A 20,299-nucleotide genomic window follows, 5' to 3' on the forward strand; every position below is an offset into this window, starting at 1 on the left:
TCAAATCAATATAAAATTCAGTCGTTCGTACAAGTACAGAGCTCAGATTATCATATCACAAAATGGTTGTTTTTAGGAATATACCTGATGTGTTTTTTGAGCCCACTATCACCAGTAGGTCAGAAGTTTGTAGCCCTTTGGTCCATCTGTGAACAACTTTTGTTATCACAATCTCTTTTGTGACATTCTGGATGGATCTTTCTCAAATTAGATTTGTACGTCCCTAGTTGTGCCCGTTTGATTTTGAGACCAATCTTTAAAATAAGGGCCGTCAGACAGCCATCTTGGATTTTGATTATAACAGTTTTTATGGCTGATACTTGTTCCCTCATTTGGGACTGATCAGAAATCAAAATGGCGGACAGGCAAATTCTATATAATTAACAACCAAAGACACAAACGGTAAAAATTATACTGCAAATGCAGTTAAATGTGATTTTTTTTTTAGTTTCTTGATATTGAATGGGCCAAAAAATCTCCCCAGTCTAATTTTGATCTTCAAGGAACTTTTCCAGCTACAATATAAGTAAGAAGTTCATCAACCAAAAGTCTGCAACAAATTGTTTGGCTTTTAATTTTAGGTTAAATCCTAAAATGGCCGGACTATATGTAAGTTTGATTCCGTAGATCTCCAGACATGTAAGTAACAGTCACCATGTCTGTTGTTGTCATTAATCAGAGATGAAAATCCAAATCAGAGGTATTATCTGTAGTACATCATCTTCCTTTAGAAGTTTTAAATTATTACATCTATACCAGAGGGACACGCTAGTCAATGTACATCTATCATTATCATGTGTTTTACACATAACCAGTCCCTGTAGTCTACCTCAGATTGTGAGATCAAGGGATATTGTGTGTTTTCCTTCATTTTAACTGTCTTAAACCTAATATATACATCTAAATATTTAGATACTGTGATAAACAAATGATTACCTAAAGTGTTGTTTATATGTTTGTCTTGTCCAGTTCAAACATTAAATGTTCTTTACTGTGGTCTATGTTTTCAGTGTTTTATTTTCATAGAACCTTCCTTCGATTCATCTATGTGTTGTGTTTTGTTTCAAAATTTTGTCCACCTTTTGATTATATCTGTACAAACAAAATTCTTATTAAAGAGGTGCTAAACATCGAGGAAACGCCTCCTCTATATTGCTGAAAACTTCAATTTAAATCCTGATCAGTCCAGGTAAGTAATATCATGTTCTCAAGTAAACATGTTATAAAAGCAGGCATGTGGCTGTCTGAAAAAGGAAAATTCACGTATAAAAGTTTTATATCTTATTAATTAAATCTTATATCTGATTAAGTAATATATATAGATTACTTAACTCTTATAAAGGAAAAGGAATTAGGTATCTAATAAACAGTCAATATTCTAGATAAAATATAGGATAAATTAATAACATAGCCGGTATTCTATTTAAAATATAGAATAAATTAATAACATAGCCGGTATTCTAGAGAAAATATAGGATAAATTTATAACAGCCAATATTCTAGATGAAATATAGGATAAATTTATAACATAGCCGGCTAAAAAAATATATGGGACAAATTGCATATTTCATTTAATGAAAGACTTGCACACAAACATATTTCACAAACACTGATGAGAGTTCAGATCTGTCTGGTCTTAAATATAAGTTCAAGAACAACGCATTTTGCCGTATATATGATTATGTATTGTCAACACACATGATGTGCACGTTCTATGTGTTAAATATAACAATTATTTCCTAAATAGCTGTTACTTAAAATCACGTCCGGTTTCTGTGATACTCACCGGAGAGCGGCGCGTGACAATTATGCGCGTCTCAGCTGAAGACTGCAGGTCAGCTTTAATTTACAGCGTAAAACGGGGGAAATTGTTTCGAAAGATATTGTTAATTGCATGTGTTCAATAGTAATTCTGGGGTAACAAAGGAAATGTAAATAATACTATTTCGAAGCAGCAAGCAGAAGGAAAACTTTAAAGCTGAGAGAAAACTAATTAAACATCCGACTTTTCTTACAAGGTCCTTACGATACCGTTATTAACCATATTGTCATTTTAATCACATTTTAAACATATTATTATTAAAGAAAGATTTATAGATTCATGATAAACATGTGAAAGTGATGAACAACCTTGTTACACCAACGTCCCTTTGTATTATTTTTTGTCTAACGTAATATGTTTATTTAACGTCATCAGGCTATGTGTACCTATGTCCATTTTGTATGCAAATGAGATTTCAAGCCCCGCCCACTTTGAAGGTTGTCAGACTTGCCGAACCAGTTTTCACACAGGTAAGCCAGTCTACTGAATGATCTAAAAATAGAACGGTTATTTTTACAACTGGGCTACTACCGTGCAAAACATTGGAAGGGCCACAACGTTGGGTTGGGCTGCTGTTTCTGTGAGCACGAGGGAGAGAAACCTCGGATCCAGGGGCCGAGAATCTGTGAGGATAACTTGTATCCGTGTGGACAACTTTCGGAGGGACAGGGCGAAATATCGCCTTCAGTTGCCTTTTCAACATGAGGTAATGTATGATGTATACAGCTACGCCGGGAGGAGTATAACGATTTGTGAATGTTTTGGAATATATGTATATATATGTTGTTTATATCTAACAATGATCGATTTCCAGGTAAGTGTTTCGTAAAATAATAATTAAAAAAACAAAACTAAAAACCTGCGATATCTTCAAAAAATAATTCCATACAAGCACTAAACTTTTTATTGAGAGATAATTTCTCCTTACCGAATACTGATACCCATACAATCATTTGACACCCTGTTCCATACACCTCCCAACTCCACTATCTTGACAGCCTGTCCCCTACACCTCCCCACCCCTATATCTGGACACCCTGTCCCCTATATCTCCCCACCTCTCTATCTTGACACCCTGTCCCCTATATCTCCCCACCCCTCTATCTTGACACCCTGTCTCCTACACCTCCCCACCCCACTATTGTGACACCCTGTTCCATACACCTCCCAACTCCACTATCTTGACAGCCTGTCTCCTACACCTCCCCACCCCTATATCTGGACACCCTGTCCCCTATATCTCCCCACCCCTCTATCTTGACACCCTGTCCCCTATATCTCCCCACCCCTCTATCTTGACACCCTGTCTCCTACACCTCCCCACCCCACTATTGTGACACCCTGTCCCCTACACCTCCCCACCCTCTATCTTGACACCCTGTCCCCTACACCTCCCCACCCGTCTATCTTGACACCCTGTCCCCTACACTTCCCCACCCCTCCATCTTGACACCCTGTCCCCTACACCTCCCCAACCCTCTGTCTTTACAGCCTGTCCCCTACACCTCCCCACCCCTCTATCAAAACAGCCTGTCCCCTACACCTTCCCACCCCTCTATCTTGACACCCTGTCCCCTACACCTCCCCACCCCTCTATTTTGACAGCCTGTCCCCTACACCTTTCCACCCCACTATCTTGACACCCTGTCCCCTACACCTCCCCATCCGTCTACCTTGACACCCTGTCCCCTACACCTTCCCACCCCTCTATTTTGAAACCCTGTCCCCTACACCTCCCCACCCCTCTATTTTGACACCCTGTCCTTTACACCTACCCAACCCTCTATTTTGACACCCTGACCCCTACACTTCCCCATCCCTCTATCTAGACACCCTGTCCCATACACCTCCCCACCCCTCTATCTAGACACCCTGTCCCCTACAACCCTGTCCCCTATATCTCCCCACCCCTCTATCTTTACAGCCTGTCCCCTACACCTCCCCACCCCTCTATCATGACAGCCTGTCCCCTACACCTTCCCACCCCTCTATCTTGACACCTTGTCCCCTACACCTTCCCACCCCACTATCTTGACACCCTGTCCCCTACACCTCTCCATCCGTCTATCTTGACACCCTGTCCCCTACACCTTCCCACCCCTCTATTTTGAAACCCTGTCCCCTACACCTCCCCACCCCTCTATTTTGACACCCTGTCCTTTACACCTACCCAACCCTCTATTTTGACACCCTGACCCCTACACCTCCCCATCCCTCTATCTAGACACCCTGTCCCATACACCTCCCCACCCCTCTATCTAGACACCCTGTCCCCTACAACTCCCCACCCCTCTATTTTGAAACCTTGTCCCCTACACTCCCCACCCAACAAGGCTCTCTAGGCCTCTTGTTTAGCTAGATCATCAGCTCTTTCATTACCAGGTATATCTACATGTGATGATACAAACTCAAATTTTACCTGTTGTTTTTAAGTTTTTAACTAGATTTAGTATAAAATTATTACGTTTGGTCTTACTTTTTCTAGTTTGTATTTATTGTAACGAGCCCCTACACTACCTCTACCTCTTTATATTAACACAAAAGAGTTCCACAGAGGTGATCTAGTCGTTCATTTACCAACAGTTCATTCAACCTTGACTGCGGAATACACAGCCATGTCAAGGGCACCTCTGTTGCACAGGGGTTTGTCTCTAAAATTTTCTTTCTAAACACCAGTGACTATGAAAATTGCTTGTCTGCAGCATTTTTGCCGATAGATATTTCAAATTTTCAGTCAATCACGTTTCACTTTCAGCCTTTGCATCGATGGTGATTGTGATTCGGAGCACCCATGGATCTCTTGTCTATGTATTTTACTGATATTCCATTGTATAGTTGTTACTGCCATTTTGTTAACCAATGATAGCTAATAGATAATTGTTTGTTCAACTAGTGGTGTCCAGTTGCTGTGTACTCTGGTCTTAGTGGTGACTTTGACCAGTGGTCAAAATCTAGAGAAGGAAACATGTGATGCCTCGCGTAGAGAAGTGGACGTCCAGATGACCAATGCCAACGCTATTATAGGTGGACTGTTTGGGATGCGAAGTCCAATTTTGGGGGGATATGCTTGTGGTCAGCCTCACAAAGGTAAGGATGTCTTTTGATTTCTGATTCTTGAAATGGGATGGAGAGGGAGGTGGGGCCAGGAGAAGTGAAATATATGTGTAGTCAGCCTAACAAAGGTAGAGATGGTGATGGAGAGGGAGGTGGGGCCAGGAGTAGTGAAATATATGTGTAGTCAGCCTAACAAAGGTAGAGATGGTGATGGAGAGGGAGGTGGGGCCAGGAGTAGTGAAATATATGTGTAGTCAGCCTAACAAAGGTAGAGATGGTGATGGAGAGGGAGGTGGGGCCAGGGGTAGTGAAATATATGTGTAGTCAGCCTAACAAAGAGAGAGATGGTGATGGAGAGGGAGGTGGGGCCAGGGGTAGTGAAATATATGTGTAGTCAGCCTAACAAAGGTAGAGATGGTGATGGAGAGGGAGGTGGGGCCAGGAGTAGTGAAATATATGTGTAGTCAGCCTAACAATGTGTAGAGAGAGAGATGGTGATGGAGAGGGAGGTGGGGCCAGGGGTAGTAACAAAGAGAAATATATGTGTAGTCAGCCTAACAAAGAGAGAGATGGTGATGGAGAGGGAGGTGGGGCCAGGAGTAGTGAAATATATGTGTAGTCAGCCTAACAAAGAGAGAGATGGTGATGGAGAGGGAGGTGGGGCCAGGGGTAGTGAAATATATGTGTAGTCAGCCTAACAAAGAGAGAGATGGTGATGGAGAGGGAGGTGGGGCCAGGGGTAGTGAAATATATGTGTAGTCAGCCTAACAAACCAAAGATCCCAAGGAAGACAAAACCAGTCATTATGTTTGGATGCAACAAACTGAAATGAGAAATTTCAATATAATCTTTAATTTGCCCAACCTAATAAATGCTTAGTATTCCTTTACAAGGAGTGAAGATTGAACAAATTAGGAGGAAGACACAGGACCTGGTTTTGGCTTAATGTTGATAATATTGTTGTGTGATTGTGATGCCTCTGAATGGCTTTGTTATAGAGATTTCATGTGTCTATCCTCTGATTTCCTCGCAGAAATGATTCAGGTATATGAAGCAGCCAGATGGGCCCTCAACAGAGTCAACACATTAAACTACATCCCTGGAGTCCGCCTGGGTAAGTCAACACATTAAACTACATCCCTGGAGTCCGCCTGGGTAAGTCAACACATTAAACTACATCCCTGGAGTCCGCCTGGGTAAGTCAACACATTAAACTACATCCCTGGAGTCCGCCTGGGTAAGTCAACACATTAAACTACATCCCTGGAGTCCGCCTGGGTAAGTCAACACATTAAACTACATCCCTGGAGTCCGCCTGGGTAAGTCAACACATTAAACTACATCCCTGGAGTCCGCCTGGGTAAGTCAACACATTAAACTACATCCCTGGAGTCCGCCTGGGTAAGTCAACACATTAAACTACATCCCTGGAGTCCGCCTGGGTAAGTCAACACATTAAACTACATCCCTGGAGTCCGCCTGGGTAAGTCAACACATTAAACTACATCCCTGGAGTCCGCCTGGGTAAGTCAACACATTAAACTACATCCCTGGAGTCCGCCTGGGTAAGTCAACACATTAAACTACATCCCTGGAGTCCGCCTGGGTAAGTCCCTGGAAGTCAACACATTAAACCACAACACATTAAACTACATCCCTGGAGTCCGCCTGGGTAAGTCAACACATTAAACTACATCCCTGGAGTCCGCCTGGGTAAGTCAACACATTAAACTACATCCCTGGAGTCCGCCTGGGTAAGTCAACACATTAAACTACATCCCTGGAGTCCGCCTGGGTAAGTCAACACATTAAACTACATCCCTGGAGTCCGCCTGGGTAAGTCAACACATTAAACTACATCCCTGGAGTCCGCCTGGGTAAGTCAACACATTAAACTACATCCCTGGAGTCCGCCTGGGTAAGTCAACACATTAAACTACATCCCTGGAGTCCGCCTGGGTAAGTCAACACATTAAACTACATCCCTGGAGTCCGCCTGGGTAAGTCAACACATTAAACTACATCCCTGGAGTCCGCCTGGGGTAAGTCCGCCTGGGTAAGTCAACACATTAAACTACATCCCTGGAGTCCGCCTGGGTAAGTCAACACATTAAACTACATCCCTGGAGTCCGCCTGGGTAAGTCAACACATTAAACTACATCCCTGGAGTCCGCCTGGGTAAGTCAACACATTAAACTACATCCCTACATCCGCCTGGGTAAGTCAACACATTAAACTACATCCCTGGGTAAGTCAACACATTAAACTACATCCCTGGAGTCCGCCTGGGTAAGTCAACACATTAAACTACATCCCTGGAGTCCGCCTGGGTAAGTCAACACATTAAACTACATCCCTGGAGTCCGCCTGGGTAAGTCAACACATTAAACTACATCCCTGGAGTCCGCCTGGGTAAGTCAACACATTAAACTACATCCCTGGAGTCCGCCTGGGTAAGTCAACACATTAAACTACATCCCTGGAGTCCGCCTGGGTAAGTCAACACATTAAACTACATCCCTGGAGTCCGCCTGGGTAAGTCAACACATTAAACACACACATCAACACATTAAACTACATCCCTGGAGTCCGCCTGGGTAAGTCAACACATTAAACTACATCCCTGGAGTCCGCCTGGGTAAGTCAACACATTAAACTACATCCCTGGAGTCCGCCTGGGTAAGTCAACACATTAAACTACATCCCTGGAGTCCGCCTGGGTAAGTCAACACATTAAACTTCATCAACACTGGACATCCCTGGAGTCCGCCGCCTGGGTACAAGTCTGGGTAAGTCAACACATTAAACTACATCCCTGGAGTCCGCCTGGGTAAGTCAACACATTAAACTACATCCCTGGAGTCCGCCTGGGTAAGTCAACACATTAAACTACATCCCTGGAGTCCGCCTGGGTAAGTCAACACATTAAACTACATCCCTGGAGTCCGCCTGGGTAAGTCCAACAGTAAACTTCATCTCTGGAGACTGACTGGGTAAGTCCAACAGTAAACTACATCCCTGGAGTCCGCCTGGGTAAGTCCAACAGTAAACTTCATCTCTGGAGACTGACTGGGTAAGTCAAACAGTAAACTTCATCTCTGGAGACTGACTGGGTAAGTCATACAGTAAACTTCATCTCTGGAGACTGACGAGGTAAGTCCAACAGTAAACTTCATCTCTGGAGACTGACGAGGTAAGTCATACAGTAAACTTCATCTCTGGAGACTGACTGGGTAAGTCATACAGTAAACTTCATCTCTGGAGACTGACTGGGTAAGTCATACAGTAAACTTCATCTCTGGAGACTGACGAGGTAAGTCATACAGTAAACTTCATCTCTAGAGACTGACTGGGTAAGTCATACAGTAAACTTCATCTCTGGAGACTGACGAGGTAAGTCATACAGTAAACTTCATCTCTAGAGACTGACTGGGTAAGTCATGCAGTAAACTTCATCCCAGGAGTTTAATTAAGCTAGTCTTACAAGTCCTGTTGCCTTTATTTTCAATTCTGTATATACATGTTCTATCAAGATAGATGTAGCTGTGAAGAAACAAGACATTATTATCAAATACACGTAGATCATTAAATCTTTGTCTAATAATCACCCAACACTTCTATAGCAGTTTCAGTATATGTATATAGATAAAAACTAAAGGAATTTAGATAAGTGACATCACTGATGTGATCATGTTTTTTCTATGTAAACTTTGGAGTTCCTATTTTATTTTTTATTGTACAGGGATGAAGGTGTATGACACATGCTTTTCCCAGATGATGGCAGTAAAAGCAGTGAACAGATTTTACCCACAAATCTCCAGTGCTTCCACTTCCTGTACGACAGGAAGCACCATCAATCTAGGCAAGTATTTCTGTCTTCATGACATCTTTCAAGCCTCAGAAAGTTTAATATTCTGTGGACTTTATTCACAAATTGATGCTTTGTGTAACCCTGGTGAAATACTAGCTACAACATATCACTCAGCTAGAGAGTACACAAAATTCTCTTTAGCTTGATCGGTTGTCAGACCAGTAAGACAGGGGTACCAGGTTTGAATCCTAGCAGAGGCATTGAAATAAATAAGGACCTCAATTAAAACTGTTATAAGATTCCTTAAAAGTTCTGGCCAACTAATCAGAATTTTGCTTTAAAATTTATCTGAAATAAGTTAAAATTTTAAGCAATGAATAAATCTAAAGAATCCGACTGAAACAAGGCATGAATACAATATGATGTGTCTATTAGAACTTCATTTTTAAAAACAAATAGTCATAATGCATTGATGCAAACCTTGGTTGATTTTCATATTTTGTTTGCATTACTGCATTGTCTTGGTCATATAATTCTGATAAATATGAAAGCCAAATTGGTCTTCTTAGACGAGAGTATTTGTGTAGTCAAAATATTTTATTACGAATTATATATATTTATGGCAAACTATATTTAGTTTGAATGCATAATTTTCTTCAAATTGTTGAATAAAATTCTTGTGTTGATGGATAAATCGGAACATAATTGTTGTAATTCAGTGAAAGAAAATGCACCGAAGCAACATTTGTGGTACATTTATATAATGGAGGTAACTCTGATCTTGGTCATCTGGGCACTTGTTTTCTTTGTAGAACTTTCAAGAGATGTTTGAGCAAGACCATTTCTCCAGTGGAATACTGTTACCAGAATAAGGATTATATGATTATCATGGTTAATACATATTTGAAGGGAGGCAACCCTGTATAACAGTCATGAAATCTTCAGGCTTTAAACAACTCCTCCAGAATTCTGGTCTCACTGCATTTAGTTAGAGTTCCAATATTTAGATGGAATTCCAAAGACAGCTTCTCTAAATATGTCCAAGAATATTTCTCAGTCATTTTTCCAAGTTGAAGGTCCATCCATCTTCATTATTTATGTCATCACTACAATATTCTCCATATAGGTATCCTCGGACCAATGTCCAGTTGGACCTCCAAGCCTGTAGCAGCATTAACAGCCAAGATTCCTGCCTCTGTTGTGTCACCACGTGCTGTGTCAGCCGAACTGAGTGAGAAGACAGATTACCCCTACTTTATGAGAACTACTCCAAATCTCGTTTCCCAGACAGAGGTTTGTACCACATGACTGATTTTATACCCTATTGAACAGGTGAAAACATTGTTCCTGCTTAACGCCTAGGAGGATTTCAACCAAATTTTGTCTGAAATATCATTAGGTGTTTGATTGGGCCCCTAGGGATCTGGGGATGGGGCCCAAACAGGTAGTTAGACAAAACGCTGCTCTCCCTTAATGCTTGAATGGAATTCATTCATATTTTTCTCTGCAACATCAGTAGGAATTTGCAAATAATTCTTAATTTCAGAAATTTGATTCAACCCCTAGGGATTTGGGGCAAAGATTATTTTTTAAAATGCATTTCCTTTCGTTAAATTAATCAATTTCAGCAAAGTGAACCAGGTGAGTGATAAGGCCCTATGGGCCTCTTGTGTTTTTTTTTTTCTTTTTTTGTCTTTTTTATTCACAAAGACTTTTTCAAATTTCTTTGAATATTTGAAAAAAAGATACTATATTTCAATTGAATTGTTAGACCTGGTTAAAGACAGTTATTGATAAAACCTATAATGTGACCATTGATTCCACAGGCTATGCTTGCTGTCCTTGAAAGGATGTCATGGAAGAAAGTGGTGGTTGTGTATTCTGACAGTGTTTATGGAAAGGATGGCTACAATACCTTCATGCATATGGCATACAAAAAGTCTGTATGTATTATAAAGGGAATTTCTATTCCCGTATCTGGATCAGTTACAGATATTCAACAGCGATTGGCAGGAATCGTCAACTATGGTGTCGATGCTGGATTATATGTTGGCTCCGCAACTCTGTCTTTGAAGCTTTTTAGTGCATTGGAGAACATACCAGATGCAGGAAAATTGCAATGGATGTTGACAGATATGAATTTAATGGAGAGCTACGCATCACCTCTTGCAAGGGGAACCATTTTTATAGGTCCAAGGACGGTCACTGTGACAGAGTTTAGAGATTACTTTTTGGGCCTTGATGAGAACAACCCATCTTCAGAAAACCCTTGGTATAAAGACTGGTACATGACCATGTACAATTGTCGCTTAAGTGGAGTTAACTACGCGCCCTATAACTCTCTAAATCTGTGTCCAAACCTCAGTTCAGCACAAAAAGAAGCTGATTACAAACAGGTGATACACGTTGAGACGACCATTAAGGCAGTATTTGCCTATGCGTCCGCTTTACGTGTGGCTCAAGGTGACCGATGTGGGTCAACAGGAACATACTGTTCTGCACTCCAATCTCTCTCTAGTAGCGAATTTTTCAATTACCTCCGCAACGTTGACTTCCAGGTATGTCTGCTATTAGTACTCCTATGACGTCTCATTTAGTTCTTAATCAACCCGATATATATATTTTTATGATTTATTACTCCTGGACTGATAATGAAAAAATACTACAGTGGTCAGGGTTTGCAACGCTGACCCCAAGTGTGACACATAATGCACACTGCTGCCAGTGATCGAGGAAAAAATTAACTCTCCATTCCATCAATTTTACAAATATCAATATGAAACTTAAAAATAGGCGTATTGTGATCATATCTATGATGTCACTAATTATATTTATTATTTTAAAATCTATTCTTAAAGAGTCTTTATGACTCTCACAGTCACTGATCATCACTTGTTGCCAACCGTTAGATTGACAGCTAAGAATCGATATCGTTGTTCCCATAATTCTGTGTGTTTCTCACAGGCCACTGTGATGCTAGTTACATTCACACTGTTAAGCTGTTTGTCCTTTTTTGGATGAGATGGAGAGTTTACATATAATAATTTTTTTTTTTTTTTTTTCATATTAAATGATTAATCCCGACAATCGATTAGGGCGACTTGCAAATCTTTGATCTTCCTAGAGTTACTTGATGTGTGCACTCTTCAGTTTGGACCTTAGATTTTTCACGAAAGATTGCACACTTTACATACTGTGGATTTATTTTATTTCGTGGGGGTCCAATTTTCGTTGTTTTCGTGGATGAGCAAATCCACGAATTTAAAAACACAACGAAATATGAACTACTTACTAAAGTAATTTTGAAATTTGACCAAGTAATCTTTGCCGACACCGGAAACGTCCACCGGTAATGACAGAAGCCCCGTAATTAGTCGGGAGTCGGGTTCTGAGGCTCGACATGGATACGCTAAATTGGTGTCAACGATATATAATTATATATTATTAAACATAACAAAGGGTAAGTACCCATTGTGATGCTAAGTATGATGGGATCGCAGTCGTTAGCGACACTGTGGACACTAGGCTTGATCGGACCATCCTGTCGATTGAAGATTTGATCCGTATTTCTATCCGACTACAGGTTCACAATAATTATTAATAATGCAGATCTTGTTTGGTCCAATCGATACGCGTGGTGTTTTCATATGACTGCGGTACACCGACTGATCAGCACACAATGTTTATCCACTGAAAACAATTGTTTCTGATAATTACCGATTGATTACACGCCAGGATATATACTGATTTGTGGTTTGATATTTTAATGCGAGACTGTTGTAAACAGCGTTATAAAAACACAGGACGCCATCTTGAAAAAAACCGTTCTTTTATTCTTGTCATTAGTGTTAATTCCTGTGAACATAGCCTTAATACAAACAGAAAAAAATTCGACTGGAAGCAAAAAGAGAAAATTCTAACGTTTTTGTTTTTTTCCCACAAAATCAAAAATCCACGAATTTATGAGTCCACGAAACTGTCTAATTTGTAGAAACAACGAAAATTGAACCCAACGAAAATAAATGAATCCACAGTACAGGTTTTTAAGATAGCAAAACAAACCATTTATAAATCTAGCTGTTCTAAGTACACTATACAATACCACTGCTAGTGGCAATCTCTTAATTTGAAACTTCAAATTTCTTCCTTGAATCGTACATTTTGCACAAATTTCACTTGATGATTTGATGGGAAATATATTGAAATGTCAATTTTCATCTGCTATTAACACGTATGATGGGTTAAATCTCACACTACTAGTAATCAACATGTTCAGCCTTTCAGTAACTTCATTACTCTGATCATGAAATTTTAACACTAATTCATTTCACAATGTTTTCAACAATTTTCCATAATTTCAAATTCCATCAGTAAATTTGTTCATGATTATCAAAAGATATTTAAGGACCTATAAATTAGTGTTGATTTCTGTGTTATCATTTTGTTTTGCAGTTTTCCTCTGCACAAGGTATCACTTCCCTTTTGGGACACAGAGTCAAGTTTGATAAAAATGGGGACATCACTACTCAGGACTTCACTGTATATAACTACAATAATAAAAATGGTCCCGGCTACTCCTTTGTGGAGGTGAGAAATGCTAGATTTATACTTTGTGTCAATATTTTACAAAAGAAATCACTCTTTTCATTCATGTTATGTAACTATTACAAGTTATATGTTACAGTACGTGATTGGGACAAGCAAAGAAGTTCCAAATCAATGAGAGCTTATTTCAGTCTTGTATCAATAACACATTTTCTAATTTTCTGTTGTGATTTCAAAAGTACAATTTTGGATTAGTTATTACATAATCCTCTCACTTTTTAGCAAATTATCAAGGAAGATAATCTATTAACACACTAATCAAATTCTTTTAACTTCAAATCTTCCGTAAACCTGTTCTTAAGATTGGTTTTATATGATAAAATTGTATGAATTACAGGTGGGAAGTTATCAGTCTGGTGCCCTTAGTCTCAATATACCAGACATAATGATGTACGATGAACTTCGAACCAGTGCACTTACCAGCCTGCCTTCGACATCCTGCCCCAGCCCTGGGTGTATGTATTGTGAGATCCCTAGGGACATGGTGGAATTCTTGTACACGCCTGGTGATGTCGTCATTGCTGGACTGGTCAACGGTCACTATGCAGGAATGGATCCCCTATCCTGTGGCCTTCCGAGTGGCATGGGAATGGCCGAGGCAGTGGCATTTCAGTACGCTATCAACACAGCCAAAACTGCACTACCTGGTGTCTTAAACGGTGTGAGTCTGGGAGGACTGGTGGCTGATATCTGTAGCCATCCTCTTATCGGTAGGATGTTTATAAACAACATCCTAGACGGCCGGAACAACGTAATGGACAAAATGGGGCATATGGTGGACCCACATGCAATCAAAGCTGTTGTTGATGGACAGGCTGACTTCTCCCTGGGTTTAGGTTCGAATATGGTGCCAGAAGTTGGTACAGTAGCAGGCAGTTATTCGTTTGCAGATAAGGAAATGTTTCCATACTTCACACGAGCCAGTGCAGGAGCTGAGCAGATGACCACAGCGCTCATAAATATTCTGTCTAATATGGGATGGTTCTATGTGCAGACAGTCCAGTCATCCAATTACGACATGGAAGTAATTGGAAAGCTCCGCGAATATGCAGCATTAGCAAAGGTGTGCATATCTGCATCACACATGGTATCAGAGGATGGCAATTACGATCAGGTGATTGACGAGATTCAGGAAAAACCTGCAGCTGCTGTTGTCATACTGTTTGTAAACCAGGCAGATATCAGGGGCCTGATGTCAAGTGCCAAGGCTAAGGGTCTTGTTGGCAAGATGTTGTTTATTGGAACTGCAAGCTGGGGAAGTCGTCTGAGCTCTGTTTCTGGGCTAGAAGATATTGCTCATGGCAGCCTCATTTTAGAGCCAATGGCGTCCCCTATATCTGGTTTCCGGGCATGGATCAACGGTCTAGATCCTCGCACAGCTGGAAATGTTCCAGGCTTTAAGGAATGGTATCAGGTTACTTTCAATTGCTACATTGATGCTGAAGCAAAGAGTGACTATCCAGGAGAATGTGGAAATAGCCCTATCACAAGTGGACCAAATTACGAAAATCCATTCCAGTTATCATACATGATTGACTCTGTGTATGCTGTCTCTAAAGCACTCGATGCTACATTAAAGCATTACTGTGGTGCCACCTATACAGGAGTTTGTGTTCAATTCCGTGCTGATCCAAAAGCTATGGATATGCTCAACCATTACATTCAGAACACTTCGTTCACTGGAGAGTCCAACTCACTTTTTCAGATGAGACATGGTGAAGGCACAAACGGATTCAACATCCTAAATTATAGGCAGGGCAGTGGATATGTTAACGTAAGTTATCTGTTGAAATTCAGATTTTATTATGTTGTGACCAGAAGGGTCAAGATGACCTTTAGCCATCATGTTTTGTCCGTCGTCATGCAACTTGTGATGCGTAAACTTTTCTTTACAACCCTACTCCTCTTTCATACCCAGATGGATTTCTACCAAATTTGGTTTGTTGTATCAATGGATGAGGGTTATCATTTTTTAAATCAAGATTTTTGATTCGACCCTTAAGGGCCCAAAGGGGGAGGTGCTGAAATTAGATTTAAAACCCTACTCCTCCTTTCTGCGTGGTTGGATTTCAACAAGCTTTGGCCTGATTCATCAGTTAGGGTAGGCAATTTTTTGTTAAATTCAGAAATTTGATTTGACCCTTAGGGATATGGTGATGGGCCCCAAAAGGGAAAATAAGACAATATTTTGCTTTAATATGCTACTCTTTCTTAATTCTTGAATGAATTTCAACCAAATTTGGTCTGAAACAACATTAAAAAAACATTTTTGAAATTCAGAAATTTGATTGTGACCCTTAGAGACTTAAAGGCGAGGCCCCAAAAGGGGAAATTAGCTTCAATTTTTGCTTCAAAATATCGACTCCTTTTTAATGCTTGAATTGATTCATGAAAATTTGATTGAAAACATTATTGTGATTAGAGAATCATTTCTGATCCTCAGAAAGTTTATTGGACCTGTAGGGACTTGATGAGCCATGGTTAGGGACATGTATTAATGAGGCATAGTAGGGGACATGTGTTTAGGGGGCCAGGTAGGGGACATGTATTAATGAGGCATAGTAGGGGACATGTATTAATGAGGCATGGTAGGGGACATGTGTTTAGGGGGCCAGGTAGGGGACATGTATTAATGAAGCATGATAGGGGACATGTGTTTAGGGGGACAGGTAAAATTAATAAGGCTTAATTTAGGATCAATGATGTTTTCAGTTGTTCATTTATTGTTCTTTAATGTTTTGTAAATTTGTTACAGGTTGGTAACTACAACGTGAGAGAAGGGCTGTTTACACTGGCTGCCAATAATATTCAATACCCAACTGGGACTGGAGCAGATTTCAAATCTAGTTGTCCTGGAAGTTGTGCCGAGTGTAGCTATGTTGCTGCATCATCTAATGCCATGGTTGATATTCCAGGAGATATCCAGATCGGAGGCATGTTTGGTGTACACTCTGTGTCCGATTATGATCCGTTTGCCTGCGGATGGTTGAGGGCTTCTAATGGAGTACAGTTCTTTACTGCAGTCACATACGCCCTTCAACAGATAAATTCCAAAATGTCGCCTGTGAGTTTGAATGGCGTTTCCTTGGGAACACTTTTATTTGATCATTGTAATGTCCAGGGACGTTCACTTGATTTGGTGGCCAATCTGTATGCTGGACTTCTGCCTGTATCACCAAGCAACCCAGATTCAGAGATGCTGCATGCCAGAAATGTCAAAGCATGGATCACCGACAGTACAGCGGCAGTAATTGACATGAAGGATGCCGCTATGACTCTCAACTTGCCTCTTATTAGTCCATTTGCCTCTAGTGAACCACTAAACAATGAAGAATTATTCCCAACATTCTTCCGTACCGTTGAAGGGGACGTCACTCTATCAGTTTCCATGGCAAAACTTGTAAAATCTATGAATTTTAGATTCTTAACTGTTGTCTATTCCGATTCTGATTATGGTCTGGCGGGCTTATCAACATTCCAAACTGTTGCTTCACAGGAGGGACTTTGTATTCTTCAATCTTTCATGGTCAGCGATTCTTCTCCAGCAGCAGACATTGTACAGAATATTGCGATTAGCACAAGTCAGGTAGTTATAATGTGGACCAATGCTGCTGACTCAATAGCTATGTTCCAAGCACGTAAAAACAATGTAGCAGCTGCCAACATCCTGTACGTGTTTCCCATGCCTATGATGACATTAGCAGAACAGTATGGTAGTGGAGGAAAGTCGTTGATGTTGAATATTAAAACGGGAAATGTGCAGGGTTACCTTGACTACATGACGTCGTTAACAACAATGGAGATGTTTTGGAAATATCCTTTCTTGATTGAGTACTACATGACTCTGTTCCTTTGTGATTTGCCAGGCGTATCAGTGTGAGTTTAGTAATAGAATAATTCACATAAAATGTAAAGACATGTCAGATTGTGATTGTCAGATAAAAATTGTGTTATAATACCATTCGACGTGAAAACTTCCTTTGTTGATTTTTTTTCTTTCTTAACCAAATTATAAAGGTCTAGTGCCTTGATTTACAACACATTTGGCACAAAGCGAAAATGATTTCAAATGTTTAATTGACACATGTGTGAAAATTTTAGTCGACATGACTCGACATCAGGAAAGGTTGATATATTGAAAATATAGTTCAGCTATCATTCTTTCTTCTTGTAATCTATTCATTCATGTAACTTTACAAAAATAAAATTTGGAAATTTCATACCGGTAACGTGTGGCTCTTGTCAAAGTCATATCGTTGTACATAATTGTTGAATGCATGTTTGTTTTCTTACTGCAGGTTCAAGACTCCATGTACATTCCCACTGAGACCTTTCATGGACAGTCCCTCCTTCTCCCAGGATAACTATGTGGTGCCAACCATCAATGCAGTGTACTCGTTTACTGCCGGCCTGGATGCCCTACTGAAGGAAAAGTGTGGACCTGATTATGATGGATTGTGTACAGCTTTCTTAACCATGGATTCCATGAGTGAAACTCTCATGGAGAAGATGGAAGGAATCTCCTTTGTTGATCCGACTGGAAGCACCTTCCGTTTCCTAGATCGAGAGGGCAATACTGGACTTGACTTATTCTATTATGATGGTACAACTACAAAACTGGTGAGTGATTTAGGTAACCTTGTCAGCACTCTTACCCCAATAAAATCACTACCCCATTTTATGTTTGGAAGGAAGAAAAAACTGTACGCCACAGGTCTTCTACTAAAACATAACTCGCAGTATCCAGCCTTGATTGTCTGTCTGTTGGATGGGGCCCAAAAGGGGAAATTTTGCAAGTTCTTTAAAATCTTACTCCTCCTATTTGAATAAATGGATATTGCCCAAATTAGGCCTAAAGTGGAAAAAGTGGACTGTATAAACAGTGTACCCTGGAACCCGTGGGACGGAAGGGAGGAGTGAAACCTATCAGGGAAATGTTATTTCTTAAAAGTCCTTCCATATAAGGATATTGTCCAAGTTTGGTCTGAAGAAATTTTAATGAACGGTGAATCTAACCTCTCATTGACCACAAGGGTAGGACCCGCTAGTGAAATTATATCAGGTATTGCTTGACATATTTTAAATTCTTTATTAAATGCCTGAATAGCTGAATTATCCAGGTGAGTGATGCAGGCCCTTTCGGCCTCTTGCTTAGAAAGTAAAAGAAAAGTAGAATTAGTAAAAAACCTTGATAAATATATCACTGGTATGTGAAATTTTCATTTTATTAATTTTTTTTTATTTATTTGTTGATTATTTAAGACCAGCAGCAATTTTTTTTACACATTTGAAATATGTCTTCTTGATGATTTGACCTTGATATGTTATCTAGGTCGGCGACATTGCCGGAGCTTCACTCCAGATTACTGATCCAACCTTGAAAAGCCAAGTTGTTAATACAGCATCCGCATGCTACAGTGACCCCTGTACAATCTGTATAAACAACATCAATACCTTCAACTTCACCTATAAAGAGGGAGACATCTTAATAGGAGGTAAATTAACAATTATTGAATGGTGGAATGTTGGTAGCAGGTAATTACACTGTCACTGGAGGGTGACATGTTGATATCCGGTAATTACACAGTCAGTGGAGGGTGACATGTTGATAGCAGGTAATTACACTGTCACTGGAGGGTGACATGTTGAGAGCAGGTAATTACAGTCAGTGGAGGGTGACATGTTGATATCAGGTAATTACATTGTCACTGGAGGGTGACATGTTGATAGCAGGTAATTACACAGTCAGTGGAGGGTGACATGTTGATAGCAGGTAATTACACAGTCAGTGGAGGGTGACATGTTGATAGCAGGTAATTACACTGTCCCTGGAGGGTGACATGTTGATATCAGGTAATTACACAGTCAGTGGAGGGTGACATGTTGATAGCAGGTAATTACACAGTCAGTGGAGGGTGACATGTTGATAGCAGGTAATTACACTGTCACTGGAGGGTGACATGTTGATAGCAGGTAATTACACAGTCAGTGGAGGGTGACATGTTGATATCAGGTAATTACACTGTCACTGGAGGGTGACATGTTGATAGCAGGTAATTACACAGTCAGTGGAGGGTGACATGTTGATAGCAGGTAATTACACTGTCACTGGAGGATGACATGTTGATAGCAGGTAATTACACAGTCAGTGGAGGGTGACATGTTGATATCAGGTAATTACACTGTCACTGGAGGGTGACATGTTGATAGCAGGTAATTACACAGTCAGTGGAGGGTGACATGTTGATAGCAGGTAATTACACTGTCCCTGGAGGGTGACATGTTGATATCAGGTAATTACACAGTCAGTGGAGGGTGACATGTTGATATCAGGTAATTACACAGTCAGTGGAGGGTGACATGTTGATAGCAGGTAATTACACAGTCAGTGGAGGGTGACATGTTGATATCGGGTAATTACACAGTCAGTGGATGATGACATGTTGACATCAGGTAATTACACAGTCAGTGGAGGGTGACATGTTGATATCAGGTAACTACACAGTCAGTGGAGGGTGACATGTTGATAGCAGGTAATTACACAGTCAGTGGAGGGTGACATGTTGATATCGGGTAATTACACAGTCAGTTTATGATGACATGTTGATATCAGGTAATTACACTGTCAGTTGAGGGTGACATGTTGATATCAGGTAATTACACAGTCAGTGGAGGGTGACATGTTGATAGCAGGTAATTACACAGTCAGTGGAGGGTGACATGTTGATATCAGGTAATTACACTGTCAGTGGAGGGTGACATGTTGATAGCAGGTAATTACACAGTCAGTGGAGGATGACATGTTGATATCAGGTAATTACACAGTCAGTGGAGGGTGACATGTTGATATCAGGTAATTACACAGTCAGTGGAGGGTGACATCAGTCGCCAGACCGTAAAGCTGAGAGTAGATCAACAATATATTGATATTTAGCTTGAATTATGTTAGTTTCCTGATAACAAACAAATGAGACATCAATTTATCGAACCAAAAGTTTACGAGATT

At 40.4% G+C, this 20,299-nt stretch overlaps 1 protein-coding gene across 1 annotated transcript in view; it reads left to right on the top strand.

Moving 5' to 3' along the window:
* The first annotated feature begins 2,523 nt into the window (after positions 1-2,523).
* Positions 2,524-20,299, top strand: part of LOC132559805 (uncharacterized) — a 28,869-nt gene continuing 11,093 nt past the window's right edge. Inside the window, exons 1-11 of the mRNA XM_060224431.1 lie at positions 2,524-2,528; positions 4,716-4,909; positions 5,910-5,990; positions 8,620-8,739; positions 9,815-9,981; positions 10,515-11,246; positions 13,141-13,275; positions 13,631-15,067; positions 16,049-17,169; positions 17,592-17,913; positions 18,626-18,788. Coding sequence (XP_060080414.1) covers positions 2,524-2,528; positions 4,716-4,909; positions 5,910-5,990; positions 8,620-8,739; positions 9,815-9,981; positions 10,515-11,246; positions 13,141-13,275; positions 13,631-15,067; positions 16,049-17,169; positions 17,592-17,913; positions 18,626-18,788 — 4,477 coding nt within the window. The remainder of the gene's footprint in view (positions 2,529-4,715; positions 4,910-5,909; positions 5,991-8,619; positions 8,740-9,814; positions 9,982-10,514; positions 11,247-13,140; positions 13,276-13,630; positions 15,068-16,048; positions 17,170-17,591; positions 17,914-18,625; positions 18,789-20,299) is intronic.

Source organism: Ylistrum balloti, unplaced genomic scaffold (genome assembly GCF_031769215.1).
Source record: "Ylistrum balloti isolate Yb309-2 unplaced genomic scaffold, AGI_CSIRO_Ybal_v1 Utg370970, whole genome shotgun sequence".
Lineage (NCBI taxonomy): Eukaryota > Metazoa > Mollusca > Bivalvia > Pectinida > Pectinidae > Ylistrum > Ylistrum balloti.